Source organism: Lontra canadensis, unplaced genomic scaffold (assembly GCF_010015895.1).
Source record: "Lontra canadensis isolate GAN:19392208 unplaced genomic scaffold, GSC_riverotter_1.0 scaffold24, whole genome shotgun sequence".
Taxonomy (NCBI): Eukaryota; Metazoa; Chordata; class Mammalia; order Carnivora; family Mustelidae; genus Lontra; species Lontra canadensis.
In genome coordinates, this window is record NW_022631018.1 from 1,523,042 (window position 1) to 1,542,138 (window position 19,097).

The 19,097-nt window shown below is 37.2% G+C and overlaps 1 protein-coding gene across 1 annotated transcript in view; it reads right to left on the reverse strand.

Annotated features, from left to right (window-relative positions):
* The window catches only part of PLA2G4A (phospholipase A2 group IVA), a 159,598-nt gene that overhangs the window by 44,399 nt on the left and 96,102 nt on the right, over nt 1-19,097 (reverse strand). The window contains exons 9-11 of the mRNA XM_032862608.1: nt 11,957-12,093; nt 4,033-4,255; nt 3,175-3,289 (exon numbers count right to left, since the gene is read on the reverse strand). Of these exons, the coding sequence (XP_032718499.1) occupies nt 3,175-3,289; nt 4,033-4,255; nt 11,957-12,093 (475 nt within the window). The remainder of the gene's footprint in view (nt 1-3,174; nt 3,290-4,032; nt 4,256-11,956; nt 12,094-19,097) is intronic.

Below are 19,097 nucleotides of genomic sequence, written 5' to 3' on the forward strand. Positions count from 1 at the left end.
TGTCTTGTTAATGGGACTGTAACTTTCCTGAGGAATAATAAATACTATGTATTTACTCTTATAGTATCTGTCAAAGAATTTAACATGATGTTGAGCTTATAAATTGTGCTCAATAAATGCAATTTATTGACCAATGGAAATGTAAAAATGAAAGCACTGTAGTGAAGTGAAGGAGTCAAAAAATATTTAACAGTTTAAGCAACTAATGTTTATTTGTTTAAGATCTTCAAAAGAGGAAAATGTTTAAAACTATTCTACAGGGAAGAAAAACATTCTCTGGTATTATGGAAATAAAGCTGATAAAAACTTCTGAAAGCTAAGATAATCTGGTTCTTTGACTTTTAAAAATATTATTCAGATAATATTTCAACTTTTTTCCCCCAAATATCCATTTTTAATCTAAGCAAACTTTAAAGTAATATAGACATCTCTCCTCCCCCACCCCCCAATAACCCAAGCTACTTGAAGCTTCCTAACATAACACCTTTGAATATCTTATCTGAGTACAAGATCTTCATAACTCATGCTTGATGGCTTTGTCCAACTCTGTTGGAAGAAACAGCTTTGAACCTCCTTATCATAAAAGTTTAAAGATTTTATTTATTTGACAGAGGGAGAGGCAGGGAGAGAGGGAGCACAAGCAGGGGGAGTGAGAGAGGGAGAAGCAGGGCTTGATCCCAGGACCCTGGGATCATGACCTGAGCCGAAGGCAGACCTGTAATGACTGAGCCACCCAGGCGCCCCCTTATTGTAAAAGTTTAGCAAAGAAGGTTAGTTATGTATCTCTCATCTCTGTAATAATATCACAGTGAGGCAGATGGCCCAAATCAGATACTTTAAGCTCAAAAGTTACGTAAAACAACCTTTCCCACTCTAGTTGAATCCAAAACAGTCCTTTGTTCTTTAATGATCGTGGTTAGATTTTCCAATGAGAATGGCTACTGCCTCAAGTTCAGAATTTTAAAAAGGTGACTATGAAAATGACATAACAATCATAACACTAGTAATGACACTATATTTTATGTCTCTTCATGATGTTCCATATTCTGCCTACCTCAGGCGATTGTCTTAATAGCTCTGTAAGATAAACCTGATGTTTATTAATATCCTTTTTTTTTTTTAATAAGGAGGAAAACAAGAATCAGAAAGATTAAACAACCCACCTAAGGTATTTCAGCTTAGAAATAAGGCAGGGCTTACAAATTAGTCTAGTACTTATTTGGCCACATCATAATGTTTTTGGGGTAAAATGGCTTATTTGGCTAGGCACAGACTTGACTAGCATTCTAGTAGGATTTATCAACCTTATTTGCAAACATTCTAAGACCTCACAAAACAATAGCGATAGGAAAGCAAAAACCAAACCAAACCAATTTCATCATGGCGCTTAAAATTTTCTTATATGAATGAATTTCAATTCTCGCTATGAACTTCATTACAATCAAGATCTTGCTCCTTATTATTGCTGGTCATGCCACAGTTACCCCAGACTCCTAATGCATGCTCGACTCCCATGCAATAATTAAATTTACCTTTTATATATAAAATCTGTTTATAGCTAAGATCCAGACCTCTGATTTCTTATACAGCTTTCATAGAGCACTAAATTTTTAAGATTTACTTAAGTTTAAGTTGGCCTGCCACCGTTTATGTACTATGCATACTTTATATCATTTTTTTTATATAAACATGTTGATAGGCTCATCCTTATTAAACAGATGTAGAAGCCAACTAAAGGATATCATGTGTCTTGGTCAAGGAACAATGCAGAGTAACTTCTTTCTTGGGCCTTCACTTCTTTAATAATTATTGTAAATCTTTCAGATTATAAGGCCTGATAGAATGGGGGCGATATACTGTGGTGGGGGAGGGGAGTTCATGCTTAGCACCTGGCTTACTACATTCTACACAGTCAGTAACCAGAGAAGCCAGTATTTTCATAAAACAAAGGATTTTCAAGAATAAATCTCAGCTCTGCTATTTACTTTCTGTGTGGCAATGTGCAAATCATTTAATCTTTCTGAGGTTTTGTTCTTTTTTGTCTATTGAACAGAGCTAAAAATACCTCACTTCCTGAGCTGTAGCAAAAGTTAAATAAAATAATCAATATGTTTAGTGATTTCTGAACCATCAGCATGATGGTTTTTAGTCAATATAACCAGTAAACAGTTGAATGGATGCATTCCAGCTGCACTGCTTTTTATAAATAATTTTCAAGGGGAGCTTAGGTGGCTCAGTTGCTAAGTGCCTGCCTTCAGCTCAAGTCATGACTCCAGAGTCCTGGGATGGAGCTCACCATCAGGCTCCCTGCTCAGCAGGAAGCCTGTTCTCCCTCTCCCCTGGCTTGTGTTCCCACTCTCGCTTTCTCTCTGTCAAATAAATAAATAAAATCTTAAAAATAATAATAATAATTTGCAAAATTCTTCTTGCCTAAGAGTGGTCAGTTGAAAAAAGTATGGCTTTGTAAAATTGGAAAAGGATTCTGGATGTAAATCTGTTAATTACATGCCATGAACAATTTTTCTTTTCTTTTAAGCTTATGGTGTGACTGATTTCACTGAGGTCCTTTTCCTAAAAATATGATGAACCCTACCAGCTATAGTGAGAAGTGCTTCCACACTGCAGATTAGGACTGCCAAAGGCCCCCAGAAGCATGAGATCACAGGCTTTGAGAGCAGCCAACAAGAAGCAAAGCCACAGAAGAAACAAATATTTACATTTGAGATTTAACAAAATGGGCATTTTGTTCACCAGCTGCCCCAAGTACAGACTTGTACTTTCTAAGTACTGTATTATAAAAATTACAACAGGGTTTTGAATGATAAACATACATCATATTATCCTATTTAATAAAAACAGCAGTAGTAAGCAAATAATATGCATTGCCTAGAAGCACTAGGCACACTATTTTGTTAAAAGTCCCTGAGAAATGAGGAAAATTGAGATTGCAATCATGACTTTTTATAGTTTCTATTTCACTAATTTAAATAAAGAAATATAAGTTACTAACTTCATGGAATATTCTCCACAACGAGAAAATCATCTAGCTTAATATTTTCTTATATCTTCCAATGTTTTCATGTTAGAGAAAATATATGAAAACGGACAACTAAAATTGCTTATAACCACAGTTCAAAGGTTCTAGGAAATGTTTTGAAAGAGGAAATTACATACCTGCAAACATTAGCTCTGAAACATCAGGTTTGACATGGAGACAGGTGAAGAGAGGTAAAGGGCATTGACCAGAATTGACTTTTTCCTTCAAGCTACTCAGGGTAGTGTTCATTCTCTGTCCACAGAAGAAATAAAGACATGATTTTAAATACAGAAGCAAACACAGATAGAAAGCTATTTAAAGTAGGACTTCCAATCGAGACACTTAAAATGCTTATAATAAAAATAAGTCTTATGTTTTCTAGAAATCTCTGGGTTCTAATAAACAACAAAAGTAAGCTCTAGGGAGGTAATTATCTTCATTCTAAAAAAACCCCACAACTTTAAAGGCTACATCTATGTTTGAGCTGAAGAACTTGGCAGCTACGAAACCATGAAAAAATAATCTGGACCCCGGATTCCCTGGAACTGACTCTATCTCCTCCGCTTTATTTTCCCATGGAAAGTCACATTGTAGTCATGTGTCAAATGGGCTTTTTCCATGTGACTCACTCCCTTTTCTGACTCTCTTTTAGGCAACCTCCATTTGCCTCTACCATTACAATATTACTTGTATTCATCTTAAAGACTGCCATTGAGTGGCCAGTTAAGGATTAAAATGTGTATTTTTTTTTTCCAAAGAAAAAGAATACAAAAGTACTTCACTATACATCAAAACTGTTACACAGAATGAGTAAGCACTAGCCGGAAATGTACAAGTGTTATGTCTGGCATGGGGGTATGTGCTCAGGACACATTTTTGATTGGGTCAGTTGAGTCAAGTGACGTTTACAAAATATATCATTTTGTTTTATTAAAATGTTATGACATACAGGGTCTACTTGTATTAAAAGGTCCATAGGTTGAGTCATAGCTTACATTGTGAATTAGTGTTTCTCCTATTAACATCCCGAAGATATCGGTAAATGTGACAGGCTGTCCAGAGCTTTTCTTCTTCCATAGAGACTCAACGTATCTTTTAACTTTCTGTGGTGTGAGAAGTAAAAGGGGGTTGTGGCTAACGTTTTTCATTAGCTCTTCATTAATCTCCTCTGGCCCTTTCTGTGGAAAATCAGGGTGAGAATATAGCGTTGACATGTACCTGTAAAGAAATAAAAGATGATTAGTAAAGAGAAAGGGCATTGCATGGTAGTCTCCAAAGAAGGCAGGTACCCCTTGTCATAAAAATTAAAAAAAAAAAAAAGAATGTTAGAAGTAGTTGATTAACTTAATTATCTGACTGAAAATATCAATCCATTTAAGGAAAGAATGTATCAGTCAGAAAGGAGCTGGTCTACAATGGAAGCAAAGTAAAAGAGAGGTCTCAGAGGAAACACTGGATTTCCCATGCCCAATCCAGAGAGGAGGACACCGTGGCAGGCTTACACCATGTACTGTCTAGCCTCTAGAAATGGGTAAACCCTATTAGACTATCAGAGACCAATGAAAACAACACGTTTGAGTCATGTAAACAAGCTGACTTGTCTGGATATAATAGTAGTCACGTAATCTGATGGTTGGACTTTCCATAATGATTATCTACAGGTAGGAAACGTGCTGCTGTCTAACTAACCTATTCTGAATGCCTAATTTTCCTGACAAATGTGGGGTTTATTTGTTTGTTTGTTTCATCCACTGCAAACTGGGCAGAATCCTAAGTCTTGAGAATTATAGGTCTCAGAATTTCTGCACATCCAAATCTGATGGTGAAATCCTGGAGAGAAAGAAGTCTTTGAGGTAAATGCTTTCTTGTAGAGATTCTTGGCCACCAGCCATTTGACCACTTCTAATGAAACTGGAAATCAACAGACACTACCCTGGTGTTTGATATTTAGACCATAAATATGTTCTCATATGTGAGACCACCCTCCTTCCCATGCACTCAGTGACCACCCTCCTTCCCGTGCACCAATATCTCTAGCATTGTAGTTCTCCACACTGAATATGAAGTATGACTGCGTATCTGTCTCCCTTACTAAATTATGACATCCCCCAGGGAAAACTGCTTATTCATCTTCTCTAGTCTCAATGACTAGCAAATGCCTGGCATGTAGAAAGCATGGTTTTTTGAACTACTGAACAGAGAATACAAAATAATGAGAGAAAGAAATAACCACCACGTCATCTAACCAAAGAGTATATAAAATAGCACATAGTTTAATCTCTTGTTTCCTTGACATTCAAATCAAAATACCTGTTATAATGATTTATCTTTCCTTTAGAGAGAGGAAAAAACTAACCCTTAATGGGCCCCTGCCATGCCCTAGGCCTGTGCTGGCTAACTGGGCATAAGCTGTTGCCTTGAAGACCCACAACAGCTTCCAATTCTTCTAAGAGAGGATTGATGCATTTAAATCAATGTTCACAATTCCCCAGTTAATAAAAGAACTAGAATTTAAAATGTGTCCTCTCCCCGATAGGTTTTATTGTTTTTTCTTAATCTCTTAAATAAGATTTCAATTCTTAGAAACCAAACTACTTCCACTTTACATTAAATTAGAATTTTTTATTGGATTCAGAGTTCTTTGGAGACAAACTGAGAATCATTTTAAGTCAACAAATGGAGACTGATGAGAGACCTAACATGGAACACATGCTCTGAAAAACATGTTTTTTAAATAAAAATTCTTAAAAGATCTTTACCCTAATATTTCCCAAAAACTTGTGAGAAAGATAAATCAAAAAGATTTACTCTGAACTCAAGCCTGGTATAATCACCAAATATCTAGAAAAATACAGCTTAGACCTTTTGAGAGATACAGGGTCTATCCATTCCTGTAGTTATTCCAAGGTCTATCACATGATTCATTCAGACCAATGAAGACCTGACTTTCTGGACCTTATCATTCTTTTCAATAATTGCACACATTGATGGTATGTATTGGTTTACACTTAAGAACATAAAAAAAAATAGGAAAATAAAACATCTTTTTGAGCCTCTGAGTAGTTGGTTCTGGAACTATTCATGATATACTTCATTCTCTAACACTAAGAAGAAGTTATTTACTATTCTCATTAACAAGAATAATTTCTACTTCCATGGGCCACTGGCTTTCCCCTAACTTATTAAAAATTATATTATGTCACTGTACATAGTTTGGATTTTGCCTTGGATTTTAGAAAGCTTAAACCCAATCCTGTGTTTCATGCCTCTCAGAACTATAGGTTATAGCATGAATTTTTTTTAAGGTTTTTTATTTATTTGATAGAGATCACAAGTAGGCAGAGAGGCAGTCAGAGAGAGAGGGGGAAGCAGGCTCCCTGCAGAGGAGAAAGCCTGATGCGGGGCTCCATCCCAGCACCCCAGGATCATGACCTGAGCCGAAGGCAGAGGCTTTAACCCACTGAGCCACCCAGGCACCCTGTATAGCATGAATTTTTAATTGAATTTCTAGTTACATATTTACTTACATTTTTTCACTTCTATCTTTACTGAATGCAATCCAGTTCTACTTTATAATAACATATATTAAATCCTTTCCTTAATGAAGCTGGGTAAACATAGGGAGAAGAACCAAACACTTAATGTCAGTCAAAATCAATTTAGCTGCAGAATGATTTTTTTTAAAAAGGTAGATAAAAAGGAAATAATAGGATCATTCTGCTATTGGAGATTGTCATTTCCAAATGTTCAGCAGAATAATTTAATTACTCAAATCTTATGACATTATTTATTATTTATTATTTATTATTATGTCCCTTCTCATCTATATTTAGCTGGTCTTTAAATGAACCAACTTATGATTCTAGTAAGTACCTCTGCCCCCATGAATTGCCTCCAGCAAGATCTGAAGGCCCTTGTCTTCTCTTCCTTTTTTCCCAATGTTAGCCATTGGCTTTAGATCAAGCAATTCTTCCCTCTGGGGCTGGGGGACTGCTCAAAAGCTAGGACTTGTATCACAGCTTCAGAGGTTGACTTTTTTTAAGTGGTCAAAATGTATATGGATACCAGCCCAATCCTCTCTTTTTGTTCCATGTAGAATGGTTGTAGTCCATTTCTGCCCTCTAAAGTTTGAAGTAAAGTCATTCACTTGGGTGAATTTCTCTCTCCCCTTTTCCCTCTCTCCTTCTTTTCCTATCATGAAGCAATTGGCTTGAGGATACAAGCCCCAGTCAGAGACTAGAATACCTCAACCACTGGCACCAGGTTAATATTCTCTACTGGTTCAGCATTTATGACACCATATTCCCTAGAATTCTCAAGCGTGAGTTGGACAGACCTATCATGGCGTCATTGTGGTGACATCTAAGACCTGAGTTTTTGCTTCGGTGAAGATAAAGATGGAGTGATAGAGACAATGGCTAATTTTCTTTAAATAGCTTTCTTTGTTTCCTTGGTGACACCAAGGCAAGATTCAGCCATTACTAGCTTCTGTGGACATGCTACCATCTAAAGCACATAGACATCACTCCAATCCTCCAATACTGAAGTCCATAGTTCAGTCTTAATTTTCATCTCTTTACTAATACATGACTCGTAATTATACCAATCAAGTTTCCACAACTAAGTGTCTTAGACACAGCAGGGCCTCTATAAATAGTTAAGTAATGAATGAAATGATCCTCAACTTATTTCTCTATAAATCTGAAAATACTGCCTCTAATTTTTTTTGACACACTTATATGATGGGACACATCATTCTCTCCATATGAATGCATTCTAGGCTAAGTGTGAAATGTTAATAGCTAAATCATGTCAAAAGTGTACAAGGAAGGGTTCCTGGGTGGCTCAGGCAGTTGAACAACTGTCCCACCCTTGAGTTTGCCTCAGCTCATGATCTCAGGGTTGTGAGACTGAGCCCTTGTGGGCCCCATGCTCAGTGCAGTCTGCTTGACCCTCTCCATCTCCCCCTCCCCTCCCCACACCTGCCCAAACATGTGCTCACTCACATGCACGTATGCTCTCTCTCTCAAATAAATAAATAAAACCTTAAAAAAAAAATCCCACAAGGAATTCTCAGTACAATCCTTTCTTCCACATCACACAGCTAATGTTTTAAAAAGACCAGTACCAGGCCTCTAAGGACTTGCCAAATGAGCATCGTCAGGGTTAAACATATAGAACTTCTATGCCTAGTAAGTGTCAAAAGCCAAGTCTCAAAAGCATTTTTTGAGCCTTGACACTTGTAAACAGCCTAAAACTCTAAAGAAATCTCTAGATTCATTTCCCCCTCAAAATGGTTACTTTTGCAAATCTTTAGTCATTAAATATGTGATATGTTGGAGAGACCCACTAAAGAACAGGACAAGCACAGTTCCACCACCCCCCACACCTGCTCCAAACAACATATTTTCTCTAACTTCCATCTTGATCTTTTAGTCTATCACCTCTTATGAGGCAACGTCTCCTAAAGTTGTTTCATTTTTCAGTGCGGCAGGAATTCTTCAGACTGTCCAACTGAAAGTTCTCATTCTTGAATTCCATTTTAGTCAGTTTAATGAATTGAGCCCCATGGTTACAGATGTAGAGCTGCTCTCAATTCTCTTTGGATGGTAATGCCATACAAACATGGTAGTCAAGACACTTTAACCCCTCAGGATTCTACAAATGAAGCTGTACTGGGAAAGAGAGTTGTGCTGACCAGTTGGCTAATACAAGCAATGAATAATAAGTATCATACAAAAATAATTTCAGAAATAATTGCCCTAAAGTTAGTAACAGTTACAAGGGAAGGCTTTGTCCTACATAAAATTCTCTTTTGTGATCACAGAAAACTTTTTGGGAGGTCCAGGGCTTCTCCAAATATTTCCGTATTACCTCATTTGTGCCAAGTAATGGTCATGTGTCAACAGAACATAAAAACTTACACAACACAAGAGTGTAATTTGTTTATCCAAGTCTTTCTGAATTCCTTCCTTTTAACTTTTTTACCTTCTCACCTATACTTTTCAAGAGAAAATTAATATGAATCATCCGACCACCTTTTCTTCTGTTTCAGGAAGTATCTCTTCTCTCCACGATGAACAGCTTTCACTTGTGCTTTTCAATCTTGTCCTGTCCTGTCTCGGTCTGAATCTTTTTCTATCCATGAAGCATCTATTTCTTTATCTTTCATCTATCCGTCTACACTGTTTCCTTTACCTCAGACTTCTACACAAATTTCTAAATTCTGGAAACAAAACCAAACCAAGATACTTTCCTGAGTCCTATATTCCCTTTCTTGAAAGAATAGACATTTCCTAGTAGGTTTTCCCACCCCCCAACTCTTTCTTTCATCTTCTCTTCATTTCTTATTTGCAATTTCATGATCAAAAGTGCTCTTTATTTACTTCAGTGATTCTTGTTAAAACCAGTAAGGATTTCCAAACCCAGTTCTAAGCTAAGCTGTTCACAGATGTTTCATTCTATTAAAAGACCCACTACTTCTTGAAGTACTCTCCACTCCTAACCTCTGGGTCATCTTTTACTTGATTCTCTTCTCCAACAGCTACTTTGTATTGTCTTTCCTTTTTTGGTCCATTAGCTTTCGGGATGTTCTAGAGTTCCGTGAACTAAATTATTGATGGTAATAACTGAGGTGGTAGAAGTTGGTGAAATTGCCAAGGGAGTGGTGTGTAGATACAACAGAACAAAAGAGAGGTCTTAGAGGAAAGCTCACATTAAGGAGTAAAGCAGTGAAAATTATAAAGACATTATGGAGGGCAGAGCAGTCAGAGAGGATGAAATAAAATCCAAAAGGCAGAAGAGAAGGGAACTGAAAGAGGGACAGTTACTGTGTAAAATGTCTCAACCCCCGAAATTTATCCTCCTGGACTCCACCAAAGAGTCAAGGAAGAAAAGAACTTCAAAAGACATGATTATATTTGGAAATTAGGTGGTTGTCATGTGAAAATCTATTTTTAAGGCTTTTAGGAATGAGTGGCCTTGAAGGAAATGGAATAAATAAGGGAAGGCTAATCTTGGAGAAATTAGGCGATGAAGGATAGAGCAGAAGTTTATGTACGTAGAAATGTGTGGCCTGTGGTATTTAAATGATTAGCCTGTAACATCTAAAATTCTCTTAATTACACTTTGCAGGACTTGCTTTTAGAACCTTGACAGGAGAATCTAAGATGCTGCCCCACATCCATAACTAAAGCAATGACTGCAGGCTGATAAATGCACACTATTATACCCTCAACTCAGCACCCCAAATCATACCTGTTCTGTCTTTATTAGGTGAGTTTAAGAAAATAAGCTTCTTGCAACCTATTAGTTGGTGATGGACCATAGGAATCTAACAAATAGTGAATTCAGAGAAGGAAAACCACTCGAAGAGTAATAACAAAATGCTCCAATAGGCAAATTAATCTAAGGGTCCAAGTTTTTCTGTCATATTACTCATTAAACAGGCAGGTGCCTGCTCTTTCCTTCAAGGGAAAGAATAGTAATGGGCTACACCCTTCTCTCAAAAGAGATAAATCATTTTGAGGGTATATAGAAAGAAGGTGGCAACCATCATCCTAAGTTTTTGTTTCTTAGTTAAAGAATCTGATATTTAAGATATTTAAGTTTCTTAAATATTTAAGAACTATACATTCTTTATATATGAATTTCTGTAAAGAACATACAGCTGTCCAATAAGAGGTTACGGTTTAGTTCCAAGAATCCTAGACTAGGGGATCAAAAGCCTGACTTCACGTGCTGGTTTTGCTAGTGATCTTGGACAAATCCCTTGGCTTCCGAGTCAAATTTTCTTTAGCTGAAAATGAAAAAACTCAGATCCATCTCATAGGATGAGAAGGTACAGAAATCTTCAAATGCTTGACATATATAACATAGCATTATGACAGATAAACTTTACTATGGCTGAATGATTAAAAAGACTTGTAAGTCAAAGTCAGGCATTTTGTAATAGGGTGACACTCACAGTTGAGACGTTTGAGGAAGAACGAATATTTTATTTTCTTTTTTTTTTCTAATATTTGATTTTCAATGTGCTTCTGTGGGTCAGGCAAACTAAAAAGTACAAGGTAGATTCTTTGACCATGTTTCATAAATGTTTGTGAAAAGACAAAGCTATGGTGTACAAATATTTTATGTACACATGTTTTACATCTCTCTCCAAATTTAGCGGAGCTTAAGTGCATATAAAGGATTAATTTGATAATCAGATGTGAATCAGTGAAACATTCCATTTCTACATTCAAAAGTTGTTTTTCCTCTTCTGTATACTAAGGTATCTTGCATCTCTTTCTATTTGCCCTAGAGAAGAAAATGAATACCTAGTGAATCATGTGGACTTAGACACGATTGCTGAAAGATTACAAATCAGCAAATTATAGGAAGATTAAATTAATTATGGGTGGAGCATGTTATTTTACCTCTGTGATATTTATATAGAATTTCGATTGATCTATTTTTAAAATTTTATGTTTAACTACATTTTAAGTTACAAATCAGCTTAAAAGGAGTAAATTTATGATAAGGGACATCATTAGGTATGAATTTGCCTCGAAATACATTTTTAAGAAACATTTAAAAAAATATTTTATTTATTTATTTGAGAGAGAGGCAGTGAGAGAGAGCATGAGCGAGAAGGTCAGAGGGAGAAGCAGACTCCCCGTGGAGCTGGGAGCCCGATGCGGGACTCGATCCCGGGACTCCAGGATCATGACCTGAGCCAAAAGCAGTCGTCCAACCAACTGAACCACCCAGGCATCCCTCATTTTTAAGAAACATTTTTAAGCATCAAACTGGAACACTTCAATAATCTGAAATTAAGGTTCAGTTTTCTAAATCCTCCTTTATTTTCTAAGGTTTGAGGTAGATACACCCCAAACATTTAGCATGATATAACTAAGATTTAAAATGCATACTAACCATGTGGAGCCAGAAAGACCAGCAATGTAGGTAGCACAATCTAAAATTCCCGCTTCATATAGGGCCTTGATCACACCTGAGAATCCAACCATGGCTCGGAAGCCTCCACCTGAGCCCAATATGGCGACCACAGGCACCTAGAGTGATGAAACGCAGAGATCATTTGTAAAGTCATAAAATATATTCCTTTTAGTTTCAATTTTCATGTTATGTGCTCCACATTTGGTGATAAAGAATTGTAGTTCACTCATACCTTGAAAATATATCTATTTTCTTTAAAAGAAAATGTTTCATATAAGAAAATTAAGAATTAATGTCTATTAGAAAGCAGATGTGACTAAAATACCAACTAACTCTATTTAGAAATAACAACCATAACTCTGTATTAGCTTAACCCTTTGCAGTTTTTGGCTTGCTTTTGGGTGCATTTTTTTGGGGGGATTCTCTCAAAAATCCTGTAAAGTGAGCAAAAAAGTCTTTGCTCATTTTGTAGATGGAAGTTCTAAAATGCTGATATTACCTATGTAAAATCTATTTGCTGATAATCTGGAGTTAAGTAATCACTATGCCCTCTTGGTCCAGAATTCTTAACTGCTCCTTTATACGGACTCATTTAAAAATATACACTTTAAAAATGACAGGAGCTACAGAATCTATTTATTCTTTAATCTATTAAATATATTTGATGGAGTAGTCTCTATCTTTCAAGCATCACAAGTAGATCCAGGGAATATAATTTAAGTGAGGCAGAAATGTAATAATAATTATGACAATATGGGTGCCTAGGAAGCTCAGTTGGTAAAATGTCTGCCCTCAGCTGAGGTCATAATCCCAGAGTCCCAGGATCAAGTCCTAGGTCTGGCTTCCTGCTCAGTGTGGAGTCTGCTTCTCCCTCTCCCCCTCCTCCCCGCCCCCTGCTCATGTTCTCTCTTTCTCTCTCTCACTTTATCTCTCTCAAATAAATAAGTAAAATTTTCAAAAAATAATTATTATGACAATAATAAAAATAGGGATAGATGACATTTCTTGAGCTCTTACTCTGAGAGACAGAGAGAGAGCGAGAGAGCGCGTGCACAAGTGGGGGGGGGGGGCAGAGGGGCTGAGCAGGGAGCCCACCATGGGGCTCGATCCCAAGACCCTGAGATCATGACCTGAGCTGAAGACAGATGGTTAACCGACTGAGCCACCCAGGCGCCCCAGAAATTGTTTCATTTAATCTTCACAAAGTCTCTATGAAGTGTCTATTTTAAGAGATGAGAGACCAAGGCACTTGGAAGAAACACCTTGAAGACTCGCTCAGGGTCACACAATCAGTAAACAGCAGTCAGGGATTAAACCCCAAGCTCTTAAATCCAGGCTCATGCTAATATGTCTTCCTAAAATAAAGGGCTATAGACTAGGATTACATGAGGTCCAGAAGATGTGGTCAATTCCAATCAGAGAAACTGAAGTGGTGGAGAAAGCTTCATAAATTAAAAAGAAACCCGAGCTTAATTTTTTTTAAATTTATTTATTTAACAGACAGAGATCACAAGTAGGCAGAGAGTCAGGCAGAGAGAGAGGAAGGGAAGCAAGTTCCCTGCTGAGCAGAGAGCCGGACTTGGGGCTCGATCCCGGGACTCTGGGATCATGACCTGAGCCGAATGCAGAGGCTTCAATCCACTGAGCCACCCAGGTGTCCCCCCGAGCTTAATTTTAAAGATGCACAGTTATTCAACAGGGAGGGACGAGGGCAGGGAAGGAGGCTGTTCTGGAAATGGAAGCAACATGAGTCAACCAAGAGTTTTTGCAGGAGAGAAGCAAAGGCTGTCTGCAACATGACTAAAATACAAGCGTGTGTTTGTAGAGGGAGAGATTGTCATTTTCTCTGTGGTCCTGAACCATTATTGCTCAAGAGAGCGGGTGGTTTCTCTATACCCCAAGGCCTAGTTCTCAAAGTGTACACAGCCGTCTGGGTGTCCACAAGGTCAAAACTATTTTCATGAAAACAGTAAGATGTTGTTTGTTTTTGTTCATTCTCATTACTTCATGAGTCTATGATGGAGTTTTCTAGAAATTATAGGATGTGTGATACAGCAAGAGATTGAATTCAAAAGCAGATAACAAAAATCCAGCTGCTGTCTGTTAAGTCAAACAACAGAGATACTTATAAAAATGTAAAGCAATGCTGCCCTTCTCACCCTTTTTATGTTCTTGAAAATATGGTTATATTCATAAAATGTCATTTATATTAATATGATAAGGATTTATGTAAAATAAGTATGTATTTTAATAAGTTTTCTCAGCTTTCATTTTTCATATGGTAGATATTCATAGATATAACCCATATAAATAAAACCTCTTAGGAGTTCTTTTTTTTAAAGATTTTATTTATTTATCTGACAGAGAGAGAGATCACAAGTAGGCAGAGGGGTGGGGGGAAGCAGGCTCCCCGCTGAGCAGAGAGCCCAATGTAGGGTTCGATCCCAGGACCCTGAGATCATGACCTGAGCCGAAGGCAGAGGCCTAACCCACTGAGCCACCCAGGTGTCCCTCTCTTAGAAATTCTTTATATTTTTTAAGTACAATGGATTTCTGAGACCAAAAAGCTTAATAACCACTGCTCCAGAATTATCAGGCATGTGATGAGTACAATCCAACATCTTCCAGGAAAATTCTGAGCCTGTTGAGGATGGGGGGAGGGTGGGGGTGGAGATAGACAAGGGAATAGGGAGTGGATGGATGGAAATATTTACTGGATGGACAGAGGCTGATGTGAAAGAAAAGTCAGACTGCTGGGGAGAAAGAGTGTCTTTTGTTTGATGCTGTTCCCAATAACAATTATTAGCAAAAGAAAGTTAGAGATTGAAGACTGAGCAAAGATGGAGCAAAGATACTAGATCACGAAGCAGTTCAAGGCTTTATAAGAAACAAAGTGAAGAAAGAAATCCGCAGGGGTGGAAAAGCAGAAGCTGAAGTGAGTAGGGATGTTCTGACTGGAGTACAGTTCTTCTCTACTACTGAGTGGCCCCGAACTGAAGGAGCCTAGGCGTCCTAATTAGATGCAGGTTGGAGACCTCATTCATGAAAACACACTCCAGCATTCGGTACAATGGAGAAAGTTAAATGGCTTTGAACCTGTACATGTTTAGATGTACAGAACGCTTTCAATCATACATGTTTAAATTGCAAATAACATAAAATACCCAAGTTCTTAAAAACCTGTCTGGAGGGGAAAGAAAGCTAGGATAGGAAACAGAAGTGGATTATAAAGCAGGTGAACAGAGCACACTACAGTAAAAACTGTCAGAGGAGCTGTTAAGCAAGCCAGATAGGAAGTTAGAAGGAGGAAGCATCTGAATTAGGCCTTGAAGGAAGACTTGAATTTATGGACAACGTAATAAGAACAGCGAACATTTCCTGTTGTCAAGCACTGAGCCTAAATTCAAGCCAAGACACTCACAAACTGAAAAGGACATGTGACATTGCAACAGCCCTCTAGGGAGTCAGGAAAAATAGGATTAAGAAGAGCTTTGTGGAGAAAAAAAGTATTTGGGTTGATATTATAGAAGGAGGAAGACTGTTTATATTAAAAAATCATGTAGGGGCATTTGAGCCTGTTGATTTGGTTACTTGTAACACTGCATTATTGAAAATAATGTTAAATCCAATACAAATCAGATAGTTTAGAGTAAGAAAATTCTTAGTAACACATCTCACTGTTCAACACGCAACACGGAACTGCACTGTTGTTCAGTCAGATTTAGTAAGAAAAGTTGGAAGACTGAACATAAGACTTGCTCTAATCCTGAGAAAACAGCTCTCCCGATGTCCTTCTTCAAAAGCCACTAGCCCAACACATACTTACGAATATCTTGTTCTTAGGAATTTTCTGGAAATAGCCACTTATGAAACTGGAATTTGTTACTTATATAACCCATTGTTTTCATTATTGCTTTACAGTAAGTTCTTAGAATTTTCAGGTAAGATTTTAAAGCCAGGTATCTGATCTGCTAGCAGGTGAAAGAAATATCAGATACTTGTACATAAAAATGGAAAAATCAAATACTTGAATGACTGTGTAGATTACAATTCTCATCTGCATTTACTACATACAAATTAATCTGTTTTATGTATATTATTTAATTTTCACAACGACATTTTAAAGATAAAATAATTGAAACATAAGGAAGTTAACTTTTCTTATCACAAAGCTAGAAAGTAATGTCCTGTGGACTCAAAGCTGGATCTGTTAGCCTCCAAAGCTTTTAATTCCCTCTGCTCCATGATCTCTGAAAGCTTTCCCTATAACTAACTTTGTGATCTGGGGCACAGAAAATCCTCTTTGGACTCTGTTTCCTTACATGCAGAAGCACTGGGTAGCATTAGCAACCTTGAGGCCTTTAGCTACCAGTAACACTCGATTCTACAACTCATACAGAATATGAGTTATAAAACGATATAAGTATATACTTTTTATTAACATTAAAAAAGGGAGATTTGACTTATCAAGAAAATAATGTATCTTTGGCACAAGCATGGGCACTTTCATTCAATTTATTTCATCTAATTTTCCCAGCCCTCGAAAGGAGATCATTTCCATTTTTCAGACGATGACGTATTTAATCCACATGAATACCTTGTCCACAATACAGACGCAGCTAATTGTTCATAGAACCACGACGTGAACTAAGGTGTCACCGACACCGTAATTCACTCTTTCCTTTTACTCACTGTTGAGAAAGAAAGAGTAATCTTTGCTGAAAGAAACCACTTGATATTTAGCTAATTTATATTTCAGATTCATCTGTTACTTTGGAAGATGTCAGCCCAATTTTACGTAATAAATGAAGGCTAAATTTGGATGTTTTAATAACCTTGGTCATTCTGAAATAACTTTCAAAGTAGTAACTGAGGAGTTATAAGAAGCAGCTGTTAGTGCTGGCTCAAAATCTAAAAGAATCGAAGAAATGTGCTGTTGACAGGTTTTAGCTTATATTTAGACCTAAGAGCATTAGTATTTGTGCACAAATGATATCAATGAATATCTCTCATACTTCTCTCATATGGTAACAGGAAATGAATTTTCATTTACCAAAAATCCTGTGGTTTTGATTAAATTAATTGATACATGGGCTTATGGATGTTATTAATTTCCTCCCTTGCAAAAGAAAATTCTCAAGTGCTTAAGGATTTTTTTTTTTTTTTTACATTTTCATAGGTTTTTAAGGTCTGAAAATTATATAAAGACTTTTGCCTCCTTGGCTCCTGTACTAGTCAGGGCTCTCCAGAGACACCAGGAGAGTCAATAATGTGGTTCTAGTCTGAAGGCCAGCAGTTGGAGACCCAGGAGAGCCAATGGTGCAGATGAAGAGAAATGGAGTTTGTTGGAGAACTCCCTCTTGCTCAGGAAGGCTGATCTTCTTGTTCTATTCCGGCCTTCAAGTGATTAAACAGGGCCCACCCACATTATGGATTGTAATTTACTGATCTGAATGTTAATCTCACCTAAAATCACCCAATTTCATGTTTTAAAGAGGCAAGAGAAAAGGATATAGTATCTCAGTGCCAAAACTATCAAGTCTTAAAAACGATACTCAAAATTATGAAAAATACAAAGAGAAAGTTTTTTTTTCTTGGGAAATTATTCATTTAACAAATACTTTTCACGCAAGTGGGAAAAGGTGCTTTTATATATAACTCTAGTGATATGATATGAAAGTTCACTTCATTATTAAGTATTTAGTAAGATACTGACTTAAAATACTTATAGTACATTTTTAAAGCACCTAGTACAGTTGATTAAATACATTTTTTAATTTCTAAGAGAGTTTATCATTTTCTTGACTGGTAGGAGGGAGGACTACAAGTCAAAAAAGTTATGTGTTAGAATTTCCTACACCACTTCCTCGCTAGTATCATAATAGATGGTTATAGTCATTTGAATTGTTATGTGTTTGGGTTTGGGTTTTGTGAGCAGTATCACTTACAAATTACTCCTTTTTCTCTTTTTGTGGATAAAATCAGGCAAATAAAGAATGAAGATGCCATAAACTCCACATTATTGAAATTGATTTCCATGCCCTTTACTCTGCCCCAAATCATCTCTATTTTTGCCAGTTTGGAGAAAAATATGGTACAAATGTCAAATCAGAACTCTTTCTTCCTCTGTTTTTGCTGAAAGTCAATTTTCCTCTGTTTTTACTGAAAGTCAATTTTCCAAAGTGCCAAGCAACTGCCAGCCCCCAGCTCCCCAAAGCATGAGTCAAAACACCTGAAGATACATTGAAGGATGTGGCCAAAACCTAGTTTTGCAACCATCAACTGATTATTCCCCACCAATTTATAAAAGGGGTCAGAGAAACTGTACTGAAAATGAGAGAGCCAACCCTATGAGTATAAAGGAGAACCAAATAAGGAGCACGGATTCTTTTCTTTTTAGAAGATTAAATGAGCACATCACAGTGATTATCCCAATATTAAAACTGTTTAGGCTTTAGATTGCTTGTTTGTGCATCCTAGGTTTTTACTCATAATTATTATCATTATTTATGATTATTATTTTTTTGGATTAGATGATGGAAGCAAAGATGACAATTATGGAGTCTGATCTGCCCGTGCATCTCCACAGTATCGGCAATGGTAGGAGCAGACATGGCTCCCTGGACTGGGCAAATGGTAATCCCCGCAGTGAGGTTTGCCTCCCCACCATCCTGTGCCCAGCACCGGCCCTCTCAAGGTGCTGTCTGCTCCATTTCTGGTCAGGTACATAAGCAACACCTTTGTACACAAAGGGAGGGAACTCACTGACTTGGTTTGCTTCAGGAAATGTATGAAAAGTAGTATATATTATCTCATTTCAATTTATTTACAATTTTTTCCAGCACAGCCATAATTTCACATGCAAAATTTAAAAAGTGAGTTTACATGAAATTAAAATGCATTATTGTTAGTAGCATTTAGTTTTCATCTGGTCCCCTGCCCTTTCAGCCCAGTAAGATCCTCACCTAATGCCCATTTGCTTTATAAAACAAATTTAAACCTGCAGCAAATCCAGCGCCTGTCCCCATCTGCCGCCTCCCTCCCTGCCTGGACACGTGTGTTTCTGCATGCCTCCCCCGACCTGTTTCCCGGGAGCTCGGTAGTCTTCAGCAGTCACGTG